Here is a 16,941-nt window from a genome sequence, read left to right on the forward strand (position 1 = left end):
TTGGAAACTTCGGAAGAGAAACCTTTTTCCTCTGACTCAAAAGCAATGTTTTGTCAGTCATTTAGTTTAATATATTTTCTTTTCATTAAAAAAATATTTCTTATAATGCCGTGTTCAACTCAAGGCAATTACACCTCTCATGCCACGGTCATACTATTCAAAACAATTTTTACAAGACACCAATATGTATATATATAGCTGAAGACCCCACACCCTAAACTAAATTACTGTGTGACTTGCACTTCAGCAATTTCATTAATTGATCGTCGCCATATCCTTCTAGGAGACGTACTTCTCTTCACAGAATAAAATTTTGGTTCTTCCAACTGAATTTCTAGATTGGACAAATCTAATGTTAGCTTTTGCTTAATGAAAGCATCCAAATCAAAGTCACTTTTTCCATTTGCATCATCATCATCCTCGTCTTCACTAGAAGAATCAACTCTGTTTTTATTTGTTCCCGCAATGTTCCTCAAAGAATCCAGTGGCATGTTGTACGAATTTGGGTTCAGCTTGAGGATTCTCTTTAAACTGTCAATAGCCGGGTCTAAAATACCTAGGAATCCCATAACCCATGAAGCATCATCTACAACTTCTGTGCGCTGTAGCATGCAACAAATAATATATCATATATTAGCAGCACATAAGGATATTTTTCTCAAATTTCAACTCATTAATCATTATAAACAAATTGATAAATACCCAAATTATGGAGAAATTATTATAGTCCGGACCGCTGCATGCTCATGATCTTAACTAATATCTATGTGATATGTAGTCATTTTTTCAATTTAAGAAGGAATTAATAAAACTCAATTATATGTCATGTGGAAATTGGGATTTGGGAGCAACCAGATCATGTAATAATCTCTCCAATTTATGACAGTTACCTGTTGGAAATAGAGATTACGAATCTCTTCAGCACGCACAGAATTTCCTTGATCTTCCTCCACTGATGCCCAAGTCATCCATGTCACGTAACTCTGAGAATTTATATTCAACGATGATTTAAATAATCGACGAGCAGCTGAAAGATTGCCAACCCTATGCTCCAGAACACCCCAAGCCTGCATTAGGAGAAAGTTGTTACCATAAATGAATAGTAAGCTATGTAAGGGATCAAGTTGTCACGACATTTATCATATGCAAGCATGTCACCTGGAGACATCTGGCAGCAGTTTCACTGTTTTGATCAATTGATAAAGTTTTTTGGTATAATTGTCTGGCTTTATTCAAGTTTCGTTCCTTCCATTCCATCCAACCCCAAGCCTACATGTCCCCAAAATTTTCTGGTCAGTCATTCTCTTATTCACATAGTTAATATTCCAAAAAAATGTATATATGGGAATCAAAACTATGCAATAAAATAAAAATCATGATCCATGCAACATGGTGTTTTAAATATAAAAGATAAATAAACTTGTATGTTCAATTAGTATATTCTTTGAAACATTAATTAGGATTCGGAACCAGACGAGGACATCTGTTCCTTTGTTGTCTTTCTAAAATATCTTATTTCCTGCAAGTCAGCACTACATCATGAATAGTGTGAGGTAGATGCGGAGAGACACAAATCCCTCATCATATCAAGCTTACTAGTTACTACACAGAAGATCATACAAAAAGGAATAAAAACTAGGATAAAGATATTTAAGATAGATTAGATCCGAGAGAAGAAATTCCTTACAAACCAAACAGGCTGGTGCCTTGGATTCAATTCAGATGCTCTCCTGAACAAAACCCGGGCAACGTTTGCAGTTGAGTATTGGTATTCTAATAAAGCAAGAGATTGAAGTAGAACAGCATCCCTTGGGTTTAGATTATGACCTATCTTTAAAAGTTTTCTTCCCATGTCAATGTTGCCCATGTTAGCTTCAAAAACGCCCCATACATGCCAAGCATACCTATTTTTAGGACTAGCCTGTACTGCTTTCTGTAAATTACAAAGAGTAAAACACACATAAGTCATGAATTGAAAAAAATTAATAAAAGCAAATGGCAAAGAAAAATGTCCTAACTCCTTATGAGTATATAGTCTGCCAAGTTTCACAAAAGAAGAGGAAACAGAAGGGGGAAAAAAAGAAGGATGGAACTAGAAATGTTAAATACAACCTCAAACAATTTCCTAGCAGCACGGTAGTTTTCCTGCTCCACCTCCATTTGCGCCCAACTCTATTTTAGAAAGAATGAATATGATTTGATAAGATAACAAGCATTACATAAAGTTTAATTCAGAAACGATACCCCTCACATAATCATGACTTACAAGCCAACTAGCACAACTATTAGGATTACACTTAGTGGCCTGATTGAATAAATATCGAGCCTGCAGATATCTATTTGCTCTAGCTTCAAGCCGTGCAAGTGTTTGGTATATGTACTCATTCTGTCCACAATATTGAAGACCTTTACCAAGTAGAATCCTTGCCTTCTTTAGATTTCCCTGCTTTAATTCTAGATTTGCCCATCCATGCCAAGCAGCAACATGCCTCTTGTCAGCAACTGTGGCAGCATCAAACAACTCTCTTGCTCTCCTGATATTTCCCATTTGCATTTCTAGAACAGCCCAGCACTGTTCAAAGAGAACTTGCACTTGTTAACTTCAGTAGACTACAGGTTAAAATTCAACATATCAGGGTATTAGAAACAATCACTCTCATTCCTAATGTTATTTTAGCAGCTGAAAGTTATCTATGCCGGGTCCAGTACATGCCTCAAAGGCCATATGCATGCCAGGTCAGTAAATTATAGTCATGTCTAAGCTTAACTGCGATTTTAAATTAGATGTAGGGGCACTTTTAATACATGAAGGAATTTGATGCCGAAAGTTTATTATCAACTAAGTAAAAAACCTAACACAAGTACACGGCTACTAAATATAGATAAGGTCAGAGGCAACATGCATCACTCTTATCTTTAACAATTGACTCATTGTCTAAACTCTAAAGTGTATGTTGGTGAGGGTGTACAGATATGTCGCTGCTCTCCTGCAATTGTAGTGGACACTCTCACTAAACCACATCCCTAAAGAGGGGAAAATGGGACCCCGCCATGATTCTGCTGGGGTTGAATGATCAGATCATCCTCATGGCTTATCATCACAGCTTCATGTTCATAATGATGGAGTAGAGAAATAAGTTCTATTACTAAACAAGAAAATTACCTTGATCCATATCCAGTTCCATTTAGATGCCATGAATTATCTTAGGAGAATTGTAAGCCCTATAAAACTATGTCAGGAATTCTAAACCTTTAACACACTCTCTAGTAGTCTCTACAAAGTAGAACACTAGAACTTGTGCATAGAGAAGGACGTTACAACTCAAGTATTCTAGCAAGGACTAAATTTAGGTGCAGTTCTTTAGATATTTTTGATACTGTTCTCCAATCAAAATTAGAACTACACCAAAAATACCTAAGAAACTACATGTATGTATTGACTTTCTAGTAATACATGAACGATTTCCAACCTAAAAACAAAAAAGTGCATATTTGGATTAAAGTTAAGTTTGCAAAAGCAACTCTTTTTTTTTTTTTTCTTTCAAAAATTGTGAAAGCAACCTCGATATTCCTTTCAACTGAATTTTGGTTTCAAGCCAAATGTAAGTATTGAAGGAAGCCAAACAAATACATATAACCAGAATGAGTTTATTGGACAAACGTAAGTTGAAGGAGGAGCTCAAACAGTAAAGCAAGCATAGCCTAAATCAGCTTGAGAGTGCGAAGCATGATCATGACATGCAAAAATTAACACATATGAACAATAACCTGCCAAATGTAGGCATTTTCACCCTGCGTAGCCTGGCAACCCTTCTCGTATATCTCTCTGGCTTCACTTGTTTTTGATTGCTTGCTCAATATCTTTCCAAGTACCACGTAAGGTCGACCATCTTCAGGCCAAAGGCTTATACACTTTCATTCCCAATCAAAACAAGACAAGAAAACCCATCATCAGAAAATAACCCAGCAAAACTTGGCAATATTTCCAAAAAACAAAACAAATTAAGAACTAAAAACAAACATAACATAATCAAGGGATCTAGCTTAGATGGTTGAGCAGGGTGTATGAATTATTGTAAAGTCTCTGACACTATCATAAAAAAAAAAGGACACCACACCTTACGAAGTAATGACTCTGCCTTTTCATACTGAAAGGTTCTGCGAGCCAAAAGCTTCGCCCTGTATAACGCCAAGTCCAAATTAATTGCGAGTGGCCTCTCTTTGGATTCGACCCTCTCTGGCTCAAACATCGGCATCTTCTTCGCAAATCTCGCGAGCCCCTCGTCGATCGCCGAAGCCTTCGGGTCATCTTCTTCTTCTTTTGTCTCCTTCTCTTCTTCCTCCTCCTCGCCGGAGTATTCGGCGGAAAAATCCGTCACCGGCCGGCGAATCACGAGGGCTTCCTCGAAGCTCGAGTCATCCGGCGAAACTGCAATGCGGGAATTCTGTTCGGGTGAAAGGGCATTTTTGTCCAGCACCGTGGTCGACGAGGAGGACGAGTCACTGAGGGAGCAACATGGAGAAGGTGAGTGTAGGGGTAAAATGGGTACTTTATGTGTCAACTTGAAGAGATGATTGGGGTTCTTGGACTGAGTTAAGAAAGTGAAGGTGGAAGAGGAAGATGAAGGGAGGGCGTTCATTTCTGGTTACCGGACTAAACTGTTTCCTGTTCTTTACGTGCAAACCAATAGTTGAATGTTGAAGAAGAAGAAGAAGAAGAGCATGTAGAATTTTACTTTTATGATCCTCTGTTGGACTCGTAAAACATTTTGCTTTGTTGATATAATTCGGGTGGAAGGGTAGTTCAGGAATTGTGCATGTTATGTGTCAGTGTACTGAAATTATCCACGTAACCACATGGCTTATGTGGCTGAGGCCTTCATCCATGAAGCAGATTTTAGTCATACGTGTGGGTTCGTGATTGGAAACTGTGGTCGTGTTCGTGATTTTACGAACATAATATAATATGAGAAACGATTAATAAATGAGAAAAAACAACACGTAGTCAAAATAAAATTGTAACTTTAATATTCACGGTAATTTAAATAGAATTATTATTGTTTGTAGAAGTTACAGGTCTTTTTTTTTTTGAGGTAGTTACAGGTTTTTTTTTATGGAATGTAATTTTGCTCAATTTGAATTAAGCTAAAATAATTACGTTCGAATTAATTCACGGGCACGCATTTGATGGTAATATGCTTGGGAAATAAGAATAAGATAAAATAAAATTCTACGTATTGGTAATAATGTCAGAAAATCTCGAACGAAAATAACTTTAACTTTTATAACCGAAGGTGATGGGTGTAAAAAATAATAATTACGAATATTAACAGCTTGTGTAAACAGTAGACATAAAATGATGAGTAGAATAAAGGTTTATTTTGTTCTTTTAAATATTTAAGATTTAGTCCTGCCAAAAAATATATATTCAAGATTTAGTATTACAATTTTTCAAAATTGTGTTATTATTGTTTTGAATTGGGCTTATAACCCAAATCACATGATCGACTATTTCATCTCAAAACATTTGGAAAAACGATAATTACATTTTTCCTGATTAATAAATATCTTTTTTTTTAATACTTTCTATAAATATATCCTTCTAATTTAATCCCCACCTTCAACTTATTCACGTTGAGAGCTCGTTTTAGGGGATTTAGCTCTTCTAAAATGTGGGGACACACTTTAGAGGATAAAGTGTATTCACAATGGTTAGATTTTTTTTTATTGGTTAGAAATTTAATTATTGAAAATTGTGATAAAATTAAATACATCTTCTAAAATGCAATTTTCACTTTAAAATACTCAAATTCAATTTTAGGAAACCACTTTTTAACTCACTTTTTTCTTTTTTCCTTTGCTCCCAACAATCATGAGACAAAAAGAAGTGTCTCAATGAGGTATCCATATATCATAACATAAAGTCGTCTAAAAAATTCATAAATAATTAACTATTTTATATCAGGGGAGCCAAAATAAAATCTAAATAAAAATTATTCATAAATTATTAAGTATTTTATATTTTCGTCTAAATTCATTGATTTTTCTCTAGTTTCTTTTAAACAAAAGAAAAGAAAAATTCTTAAAATATCTTATCATGCAATCATTTTCTACCATGTTATTTTATGTAACTCCTATCATACTAAAATCAGACCAAAACATAATAATAAGAAGTTAAAAATAAGTTTGTAGTAAAGTTGTACTAAATAATATAAAAAATACACACACAAATATAATTCTGGTAATGACACTAACTGCACCAAATTATTCTGCACAAGATATATCTTTGTTGTGTGAGAACATCATAGAATATTATAATATTCGTTCATATACTTACACTTTTAAATAACTGTGTTATATTCGAACTCAAATTTGCATGAATGTTCATATTTACACCTATTATAATCACTTGTTTTTAACACTTGTTGTTTTTTCTCGTTGGATACCTAAATGTTCATATTTACACCTATTATTATCACTTTGGTTGATTTTTGAAAAATTAAAAAAAAAACATTGATTATTTTTATGAAGATAGAGATGTTTGATAGAGCTTCAAAATTTAAACCCTATCTAACATGACAATGTACAAAGTGATAAATGTTCCTCTAATACGTCATCCCTCTGGCTAATATTTTCAATTAGTAAATACAATAAAAATGCATATTTAAACCATTATCAAAAGTGAAATGAAATTGATATATTTTCTTTTTAAAACAAAAGGAAGTATAAGATGAATGAATATTAACTTATGTAGGGCATCAATGTTCATCCTACACCCTAGTTAAATTTTGTTTTCAAAAGCAACATATAAACGATCGAAACAAGAGATCATTTGTCGAAGTGGGACCTCATAATATGAATGCAAGTCAAATGCTTTTATGCAGTTGGAATCTCAACTAATCAACTTCGTTTGTCACTTTCCACTCGGAATCTTGTTTAATCAACACACAAGTATCTTGACCAGCCACAATTAAATTAATAACCGGTAGGAGTCTTGATTAATCAACACACAACTGACAACAATTAAATTAACGCCAGGTAGAAAGAAAAAAGGGTACAAGAAACAGAGCAGGGTCATGGGCACTCCGTTGAACCTCACATCCAACATCTTCTTCTTCATCTTCACCTTGACCATTTTCTTTGTTGCCTACACCTTCCCCAGGCTCCAACCAAAGCAAACAAACCTCGTATTCTACGTCCACGACCACTTCACCGGCGAGCTCTCCACCGCCGCCACGGTGGCCGGAAAGAGTGGACCCGCCTCCAACATCCTGCACTTTGGCACCGTGGCAGTCGTAGACGACCCAGTAACAGTGGGACCCAGCGACGACTCAAAGCTCATTGGTAGGGCCCAGGGCATATACGTAAATTCGCAGCTTGATGGCAAAGGCTTGTACATGGTTTTCTCCGTGATCTTCACCAATGGGAAATTCAAAGGAAGCAGCTTGGAGATTCAAGGATCAGATATCTTCACGATGACGGAACGGGAATTTGGGGTTGTGTCTGGAACGGGGTATTTCAGGTTTGTGAAGGGGTATGGGATTATGGAAACGGTGTTTATGGATATTGCTAGTCTCATGGCTACACTTAAACTCAATGTAACAGTCAAGCATTATTAGGAGGATTTGATTTCTGCTGCAAAAACATTTTAACTGTGGTTGTGGTTTTCAACTTCAACAGCATACTCCATGTATTTTACAGAAGGAAAATGCGTGCGTGCAAACTTCTGTAGCAGCTGGACTTATCTGTGCTATCCCGATTCTTGATTCTAATTTACAAAACAAAACCAAGCTTCGTCCAATTAGATTTTTAAAGAAACAACAACAAAAACAAAACACAATGAACACACAATATACACTACCTGTGCCCTATTCCTGGAACACGGATGCCCTTCTTCTTCATACTATAAAAAAATTCGTAAGGTGCGTGTAAGACTCTGTCACAAGAAAGAGCATAGCAGTTAGCAGTTAGCATCACATGTTAAAAGTTAAAATTGTTGTTGGATGGTCAGCTTCACAGGAAAAGACTATTAATCATACCCTGTCATAAGCATCCTTGATAGAGCGAGCAACATCATCAATGACACCTCCAAACCGAGGACCAACTGTAATTTGTAAGCAAACAAACCTGTTCCATAAGCTCATTACTGACCATTTACTTATGTATTATTAATATTTTATACTTCATAATACATTTCTCCGCATTCAAAAATTGTGATAGAATTCAAATGTATATAAGAATAGTAATGTTTTAGTGCATAATATATGAGTAGTTAAAATTATAAACAAAAGTTTTGCATTAATAATATAAATTATTTTATATGCATCATCTTCAAATTTAAATTATAACTGAATGAAAATAATCTCAACTATTTATACATGGCTTTATAATTAAAGTTTAATATTTTTACGTATAGATATAGTATCATATTATATTCTTATAAATATGAAATAATGTAATATTATTACTATTATTATTATAAACCATAACTCTTATTCCATCATAGTGATTGTAATTTCATTTATGCAATCTTTTTTAAAACAATAACAATTACAAATACTCTGTTATTATTATAATCATAAATAAAATATTTGTAATGTACGAACTTCATACTATATACATTGTTTAAGATGAATCAAGCATGACAAAATAACAACCATATTTTTTTTATAATAACAATAATAATAATTTTGAAGAAATACTAACAACATTATTTCTAACACTATTTTTACTCTTTATTGAAATTTATTAAAAATTACAAATTTTAACAAATATCATCCCTAAATCAATTGAGATACGAGGCTTGTTAAAAGTTTAAATATTGATTAATTTCAATCAATACCAAAATATGTTAGAGAAAATGCTTTTAACATTTTTTTTAGCTACTAACAAAATGTAACGTGATAGATAAATAATATTATTTTTTTAAATTTTAAATATGTGATTATCAATTCAAATTGTGAGCCGTGTGTATGAGAAATATTTGTTTGAAGATATTAAACCCCGAATCCAAATAATTTAAATGATTAATTTTTTATTTTTAGCCAGAAAAAATGTTACACAGACATGAGACATCAAATATGCTATTCTACGTCTAGAAAGAGAAAGAAAAAGTAAGAGAAAAATATAAATTTAATAAGATTTATAATGTAATAGAAAAAAAACAAGAAATATTAATAAAATATTTAAAATAATATGATGATTGCGTATCATTATTATTAAAAAAAGAATGGGCCACACTCCACTGTGCGTTTTATGTTATTTTGATGTTAATCAATCGCAACAAAAGCATGTTACGAATTCGGGGTCTGATTCACCACGCATTCAAGACCAATTAACCCACTGGCAGTGCTCACTGCTCACCGCACCGCAAAACAAGCAAGTTGAATGCGTAGAGCGAGACAGAGAGAGTAATGGACATTGCACAATGAGAATGCGGGTGCGATTTAACCAACAAAACCAGTCATAATAAACGTGACTCATAGCTAACTACCTTCTGCCACGTGACCCCTCTCATTTTCTTTCTCTTTCATTCAATATTTTCCTCTCCAGCACCCATCCGAAATTCAAGCATTTTTCCTTCTCTTCACTCACTCTGATCTCCGCCGCGGATTCCAATCCCCTCCCATTCTGTGAGTTAACATTTTATCCAATGCAAAAGCTCCCTAATGTGCCTGAATCTGATTCCTCTCTCTTCCTTGCTTTTTTTTTGTGTGCCGAATTTTAAAACCGAGAACCTTCACATTCAAGTTATCATTCCGTTTCTTTTAAAAACAATAATTAAGGCGGAATCGGGGAATTTTCGGATCTGGCGAGTTACGTTAATTACGTTCGACGAGCGTTAATTAGCTTTTAGTTATTTGAACTTAATGCCTAATGTCACTTCTGTCTAGTCAGGGTAGCTGTTTGGTGGTGATTTAAGACTTTGTTTGGTCTTCCGTCTCATTTACTCACCGCATTGACAAATTTGCTTCTCCTTTTGTTTTCTTTTTTTTAAAGTACGGAATTTAATGATGTACTACTACTTTGGCATTTCCTTTCCCGCGGTTATAAGAGTGAGGGACGCGTGTCGTATTTCTTCGTAAATACCTTTGCTGAATGTTTTGATTTCTTGCTTTTCAAGTTTCAGAGGTTCCACATTCTGGTTTGTTATCTTCCTTTTCCGTGTGCGTGCGTGTGTGTGTTATAACTTCATGACCTGACACGTGGATTTTTGCCTTTCCTCCCTTTATGAATGGTTGATCTGCTATTGTTTTGTTACATCACCAATTCGTATATCTCTATGATTGTCTCTTAATCAGTCCTCTGATTCTGGAATTTTTGTTTTTAATGAGTCAATCAGCCTTAAGAGGGTTCTGGTTGTTTTATAATTTATGTATCTTAAACAATTTACCTTCGTTTTGCTGCTTATAAATTTAAATAGTTTATTAATGTTGAACCCTGGAGAGAGATTTCGATTTCTCTATGTGATTTTGACTGATTAAGAGATTTTTAAAAAAATATTTCATTTAGTTATTTATACTACATTCCAAATGTTACTTTTGGTAAGGTGTCAATAATTCATTTATACTGTATCTAGTTTCTACTGCAATATAGAAAGTAATGCACTAGTATGTCATCAGATCTATCTGTTCCTTCGTCATGGCCACTGGACAACTCTTCTCCCGTACTACACAAGCTTTGTTTTACAACTACAAGCAACTTCCTGTCCAGCGGATGCTTGACTTTGACTTTCTTTGTGGTGTGTATCATTAACTTTATCATATTAAATTCTTATTATTCTTCCAGACTGACAGTAGCAAATTTGTGTGTTATATTAATGTGTTTTTAATATTAATGGAAGACCCTATTTTTTATTCGCAGGTAGAGAAACACCGTCAGTTGCTGGAATAATTAATCCTGGTTCTGAGGGATTTCAAAAGCTCTTTTTTGGTCAGGTGGAAATTGCCATTCCAGTTCATGCTGGGTACGTGTGTTTGGTTCTGGAAGATGAAGTAACTTGTAATGAAAGGAAATTCTTGTTTTGTTGTCCAAGTTTAATGTGTTCTTAGCCGTATGTTGAATTCTTTTTTCAGTATTGAAGCAGCTTGTGCAGCACACCCCACTGCTGATGTGTTCATCAATTTTGCGTCATTTAGAAGGTTGGTATTGCTATGATTATTGTTATTCCTTTTGACTCCAGGAGTATCTTATTGCATGGTATCATGAGAATAGATTGATATACTTGCAGTGCGTCTGCATCATCCATGGCTGCTTTGAAGCAGACAACAATTAGAGTTGTTGCTATTATTGCTGAAGGTGTACCGGAGTCAGACACTAAGCAACTTATAGCGTATGCTCGAGCAAACAGTAAGGTGAGAGGAGAAATGGAAATTCAAATTAAATAAATCAACTTCATAACTAAAGAGAATAGGCTGGAAATACTAATTTTAGTGGCGATGATGTGGTAGGTTGTTATTGGGCCAGCCACTGTTGGAGGAATTCAAGCTGGTGCTTTTAAGATAGGTGACACAGCTGGGACAATTGATAACATAATTCATTGCAAGCTCTACAGGCCTGGATCTGTTGGATTTGTTTCTAAATCTGTATGTAGTTATTCATTTTCCTGTTTATGTCATTTGTCGTTCTCACCTGATCTTCTCATATCAAGGATAGATCTTTTTATCTAGTCCTACTATGAAAGAGTGAAAGTTACTTAGCTATTAATATTTTGCTGAGCACTCGATCTCATTGATTTCAGAATGGAAATTATGGCTCTAGAGTGATGTATCAATTTAATACAGAAGTGCAGTTCTGCTTAATAGTTTACAATGGCAGTAAACTTGCATGATAGGATTTTGTAACATTACTAATTAGTAGCCACCATTCCCTCACCCCACCCACCCCTTTTTCTGTTGATAAATAGTGGCACTAGCTACTACAGCTAAGATGATGTGGTTACATTTTGCAAGTGAATAACTTTTATCCAATGTTGGATTAACAAACAGTGGTTTATAGTCACAAGAAAGATGGAATTTGAGCTTTATTTCTTTTGCATGGTCTTATTATACACAAATGATTTTGAGAGAAGAAAAAAAAAATTGAACTGCAGGGTGGGATGTCCAATGAATTATACAACACTATTGCCCGTGTAACTGATGGAATTTATGAAGGTACTGCCCAGGTTTATTTTTCTGTATTTCTTAATGATGGTTTTGAATTATATTGTAATATCCTGTTTTGCTACAGGCATTGCCATTGGTGGAGATGTTTTCCCAGGTTCCACACTTTCTGACCATGTTTTGCGGTTTAACAACATACCACAGGTAAAATTTCACTTTTATCTTGGGTACTGTATATAATATCTGCAACTCATTAAGAACTGCAAATGATTTGGAGTATGTCCTTTTCTTGTGAATGATCAGTTTGTATTTACATTAAACCTCAGGTGAAAATGATGGTAGTACTTGGGGAACTTGGTGGGCGTGATGAGTATTCTCTAGTGGAAGCCCTAAAACAAGGGAAAGTGACTAAACCAGTTGTTGCCTGGGTTAGCGGAACCTGTGCACGACTCTTCAAATCTGAAGTACAATTTGGTCATGCTGTATGTCAGTGGCCCAATATTTTTTTACTAATTCTCAGTTATAGCATTTATAATAAGGGAGCCAAATTCCTGATGTTCAGTGGCACTTGTATAAATTAGGGAGCTAAAAGTGGTGGTGAGATGGAGTCTGCTCAAGCAAAGAATCAGGCACTAAAAGAAGCTGGAGCTGTTGTTCCCACTTCATTTGAAGCTTTTGAAGACGCAATAAAGGAAACATTTGACAAATTGGTTAGTTTATCTTGAAATTTTTCATCTCTCTAACTGATAATTTTACCTTGTCCCCAACTCCCCATCTCCCAAAGGGAGCAATGTTTTAAAGAAGTGTCTTTAGTTTTTAGTTGCCTAGATTAGCTTGAATATCATAGTTGTTTTTTCTTGTTAGGTTCAAGAAGGGAACATCACACCTTTTAAAGAGTTTACTGCACCGCCAATCCCTGAGGACCTTAACACAGCAATTAGGAGTGGAAAAGTACGTGCTCCAACTCACATTATTTCCACCATCTCTGATGACAGAGGTATGTTGGGATCCTTCGAATTTATAAGTTGTAACATGGAACTGAGGTGTCCTAGACACATTTGATAGCTAAATTAAACTTTTCTTCCATTATTTTTCCGAAGGTGAGGAGCCATGCTATGCTGGTGTACCAATGTCTACCATTATTGAAAATGGTTATGGTGTGGGTGATGTAATCTCTCTTTTGTGGTTCAAACGCAGCCTTCCCCGTTACTGTACTCAATTTATTGAGGTAGATTATTCATACTCTAGTCTGCAGTGCTTTCCTTAAACTTTTTCTCCCTTTCTTTCAATGTATGTTTATCTCTTAAGCATGTGAAACTGTGTATGCTCAAGCTTTTTAAGATACATCATTGTGTTGTTAGCTTTTCATATAGGTGTTGGTTTTCAGAGTATAATATTGATATCTTCTTCTTGCTTATATTTTTCTGATACATTACATTGGTGATTGTTCAGATATGTATCATGCTATGTGCTGACCATGGTCCTTGTGTCTCTGGTGCTCACAATTCTATAGTAACAGCAAGGGCTGGGAAGGACCTTGTCTCCTGTCTTGTTTCAGGTAAATACAGGCTTCTAGTCTTTCTACTGCTGAAGTATGCTTGGTATCTGACTAAGTCCCCGTGTCTGTACACTATTATTTCCATTAAATGATCAGTAATGAGCTTATGAAACAGGTTTGCTTACAATTGGTCCTCGATTTGGGGGTGCCATTGATGATGCTGCTCGCTATTTCAAGGATGCCTATGACAGGGTATGATTAATAGCCTTTTCCTGTGAAGCTGGCCATCCAACTACAGTTTTAACATGTGGTGTGTTGACTCGTTGGCAAGTGTACCAAATCGTCACAAGTAGTAAAGTTCTCGGAAGTCCGAGTGTCGAATCCACATGGACTTTGTTTGTACTTAGATTAATGCAAACCCAATTTAAAAGCAAGAGATAAGAAATTTAAAATTTAAAATAAAAGATAAAGATAATAGATAAGATAAGATAAAAGATTTTTAAAATTTAAAATAAAAGAAAAAGATAAAGTCAAGATAAGATAATGTTGGGAACTGACTTGCCTAGTCTGCCTAAAATGTATGAGTTTATGATTTTTTCTTTACCAATTCAGGTGATTTTATCCCACCCACATCTATTCATTTACTTGCCCCTGATGCCTCACACGATGACAAGCCTATTTTACCTATCTATCCCCCAAATGCCTTTGCAAAGACTCAACAGATAAAATGCATGAAGTTCTAATTCAACATGTTTGCTTTGACGCATGAGCATAATGCAATCACTCTATGCCTAGCAATGATTTTATTATGATATCTTTTCTTCTTGTTCTATTAGAAGTTATCCTCTCCCGAGCGTCTAACCCCTAAAACTAATGCATGCATATCTTCTTTAAATCTTATTTAGAAGTTACCCTCTCCCGAGCATCTAACCCATAACAGAATATAAAGATGAGTATGCAAGATAAAAACAGAAAAGAAAATAGGAAAGAAAAACCTGGTATTGCATTGATAAATAGTGAAGAATACATCATACATCACATTGGCTGTACAATGAGAAGGGGTAAAAGAAGGAAAGTAAATGAAACCCCTAGGAGAGGGGGTTCTGCTGTGGTCTGTTCTGTCCCTTGGACTGGCTCTCTATTTATAGCTGCTGAAGTGGGCTTTGGGCTTTCGTAGGCGCGCTTAGCGCGACACCCCCTCGCTTAGCACGTGTAGATCGCGCGCTTAGCGCGCATGTTGCAGGCTTAGCGCGTGCTTCTGTTAGATCGAGGGCTTAGCGCGCGCTTCTGTTGGATCATGGGCTTAGCGCGTGACGCGCGCTCAGCGCGAGTATTGGACTGAGCCTTTTTGCTTGTTACACCTCCAGTTTTTATATCTGCAGCCAAAATTCAACAAAACATCAATTCTTTAATATTTAAGCGCAAATAACTGCTAAATAATTATTTTTAAAGACAATTTTGCCTTATTTTCTATCATCAAAATACAATTATTTAGCAGTTATCATGGTGCTATGCTTTTTCTTGTTACAGAGTCTTACACCTTATGAATTTGTTGAAAGTATGAAGAAGAAGGGCATCCGTGTTCCAGGAATAGGGCACAGGTAGTGTATACTGTGTGTTCATATACTAATTTATTACTATTTTGTTTTTGTTGTTGTTTCTTTTAAAATCTAACTGTATGAAGCTTGGTTTTGTTCTGTAAATTAGAATCAAGAATAGGGATAACAAAGATAAGAGAGTCGAGCTGCTACAGAAGTTTGCACGCACGCATTTTCCTTCTGTGAAATACATGGAGTATGCTGTTGAAGTTGAAAACTACACCCTCACCAAGGCAAATAACCTAGTTCTAAACGTAGATGGTGCAATCGGGTCACTTTTCTTGGATCTTCTTGCTGGTAGCGGAATGTTCACCAAACAAGAGGTTGATGAAATTGTGGAGATTGGCTATCTGAATGGGCTTTTTGTTTTGGCACGCTCCATTGGTCTGATTGGGTGAGTTTCATTTTGATTTTATAAATTTGTCAGTAAGAGCATTTCTTTTTCTTTTTTAGTAAATTACGGATATCATTTTTGGGTGTATATAAACACAAATTACAACCATTCTGTGTCAAAACTCGTAACTTCATTGGATTTTGATATCTCTAAAGTGATTAGATGTGTTGGGCGAATCAATTGGACTCACGATCTCCACCTCCACAAGCACAAAGGAAAAAATACATACACAATATTTGGGACTTGTACTAATTCACCGTTCTTTAATTAATATTTTCAGGCATACCTTTGACCAGAAGAGGTTGAAACAACCACTCTACCGCCACCCATGGGAGGATGTTCTTTACACAAAGTGAGGGGGTTCTGTATGGCAGGAGGAGCCTTGTTATGCTTCAAATTAGCATCTTTTGGGAAATTATGCATCATGCTGGAATGATTTAGTTTTTAGCTGTTCGACGAGTATACGGGTCTACTGGTATCTAGCCATCTTCAGTTTGTAAGTTGTATTAAAAATTCATTCATGAGATAACTTGGTCAAATTGAAAATTATTCCTTCTCTTGATGAAGATCTTCTCTGTTCTACTATGGGTTCAAAAGAAAATGGTCACCAAATTCGAGCGCATTACACTGCTAATTTGCCGAAGTTTTTTTTTTTTTTGCTAATAACAGTTCTAGTAGGCCATGGAAAGGTGCTGCACAATTTTCTTATAGCATTGGAAGAAAGAAGGGGAAAAAAGTCACATATTCAAAACTCTCGGGATATTTTTAATAAACACAGTAATTTTTGTTGGTGTATGAGTGAAAGTCATTGTCCGCTAGCATGAATGCTGAGATAATGCCATACTGGTGAAAGTCAGGTAATTCTACTAATGGTGGAAATCAGGATGAAAATATATTCCTAAATGGGGAAAGGCAATCGGATTCCATTCAGTTCATTGTACCTTTCACGCCTCCTAAAATTGTGTGCGTGCACTCATTGTCATTGATGTGCACGAAACCAACCATTAATAATTGAACCAGACAATATTTATAAGAGAGAAAAATTTGAAGGATTTTCATTTGGTGTAAAAAAATATTTTTTCTTTTACAAATAATAATAAAATGTCATACTATTTTTTAAAAAATATTTATGTAATATTAAATTATATTTGTAATTATTTATAAAATATAAAATTAGAAATAACTATCCTTGTTTTATTATTTCTTTTTCTCTACATTTACCAAAAAAATATCATTAGAATATTTTTTATTTCATTTATTATTTTTGATTATTTGTGAAATAAATAAAAAATGTGTGATTTGATTTTTTTCTATTTTTTCCTCACAATCAAACCTTTTCCACTAATTTAT

The 16,941-nt window shown here is 35.0% G+C and overlaps 3 protein-coding genes across 6 annotated transcripts; 2 read left to right on the plus strand and 1 right to left on the minus strand.

Moving 5' to 3' along the window:
- Nucleotides 1–4,765, minus strand: LOC100819232 (protein high chlorophyll fluorescent 107). The gene is made up of 8 exons (XM_003550601.5): nt 4,119–4,765; nt 3,769–3,912; nt 2,267–2,572; nt 2,113–2,172; nt 1,688–1,933; nt 1,159–1,269; nt 891–1,067; nt 1–602 (listed from the first exon to the last, which is right to left on the minus strand). The coding sequence occupies exons 1-8, from the start codon at nt 4,638–4,640 to the stop codon at nt 225–227; spliced, it is 1,944 nt and encodes a 647-aa protein (XP_003550649.1). The 5' UTR covers nt 4,641–4,765; the 3' UTR covers nt 1–224.
- A 2,143-nt stretch (nt 4,766–6,908) lies between these two features.
- Nucleotides 6,909–8,143, plus strand: LOC100808711 (pterocarpan synthase 1). Its single transcript, XM_003550509.5, has one exon. It carries the CDS (start codon nt 7,077–7,079, stop codon nt 7,617–7,619), a length of 543 nt encoding a protein of 180 aa, XP_003550557.1. The 5' UTR covers nt 6,909–7,076; the 3' UTR covers nt 7,620–8,143.
- Nucleotides 8,144–9,429: 1,286 nt separating this feature from the next.
- Nucleotides 9,430–16,157, plus strand: LOC100780205 (ATP-citrate synthase beta chain protein 2). 4 transcript variants are annotated; one of them, XM_006600312.4, is made up of 17 exons: nt 9,430–9,632; nt 10,623–10,741; nt 10,864–10,966; nt 11,076–11,141; nt 11,231–11,354; nt 11,451–11,585; nt 12,092–12,152; nt 12,229–12,305; nt 12,428–12,583; nt 12,683–12,811; nt 12,966–13,098; nt 13,202–13,329; nt 13,554–13,659; nt 13,775–13,851; nt 15,130–15,200; nt 15,307–15,591; nt 15,872–16,157. In XM_006600312.4, exons 2-17 carry the CDS (start codon nt 10,642–10,644, stop codon nt 15,945–15,947), a joined length of 1,827 nt encoding a protein of 608 aa, XP_006600375.1. In that variant the 5' UTR covers nt 9,430–9,632; nt 10,623–10,641; the 3' UTR covers nt 15,948–16,157. The 4 variants fall into 4 exon arrangements, with proteins under 4 accessions (XP_006600375.1, XP_003550659.1, XP_025982336.1 ...); XM_003550611.5 differs by lacking the exon at nt 9,430–9,632 and adding an exon at nt 9,639–10,144; XM_026126551.2 differs by lacking the exon at nt 9,430–9,632 and adding an exon at nt 9,639–9,815.
- Nucleotides 16,158–16,941: the final 784 nt, after the last annotated feature.

Source organism: Glycine max, chromosome 17, assembly GCF_000004515.6.
Source record: "Glycine max cultivar Williams 82 chromosome 17, Glycine_max_v4.0, whole genome shotgun sequence".
Lineage (NCBI taxonomy): Eukaryota > Viridiplantae > Streptophyta > Magnoliopsida > Fabales > Fabaceae > Glycine > Glycine max.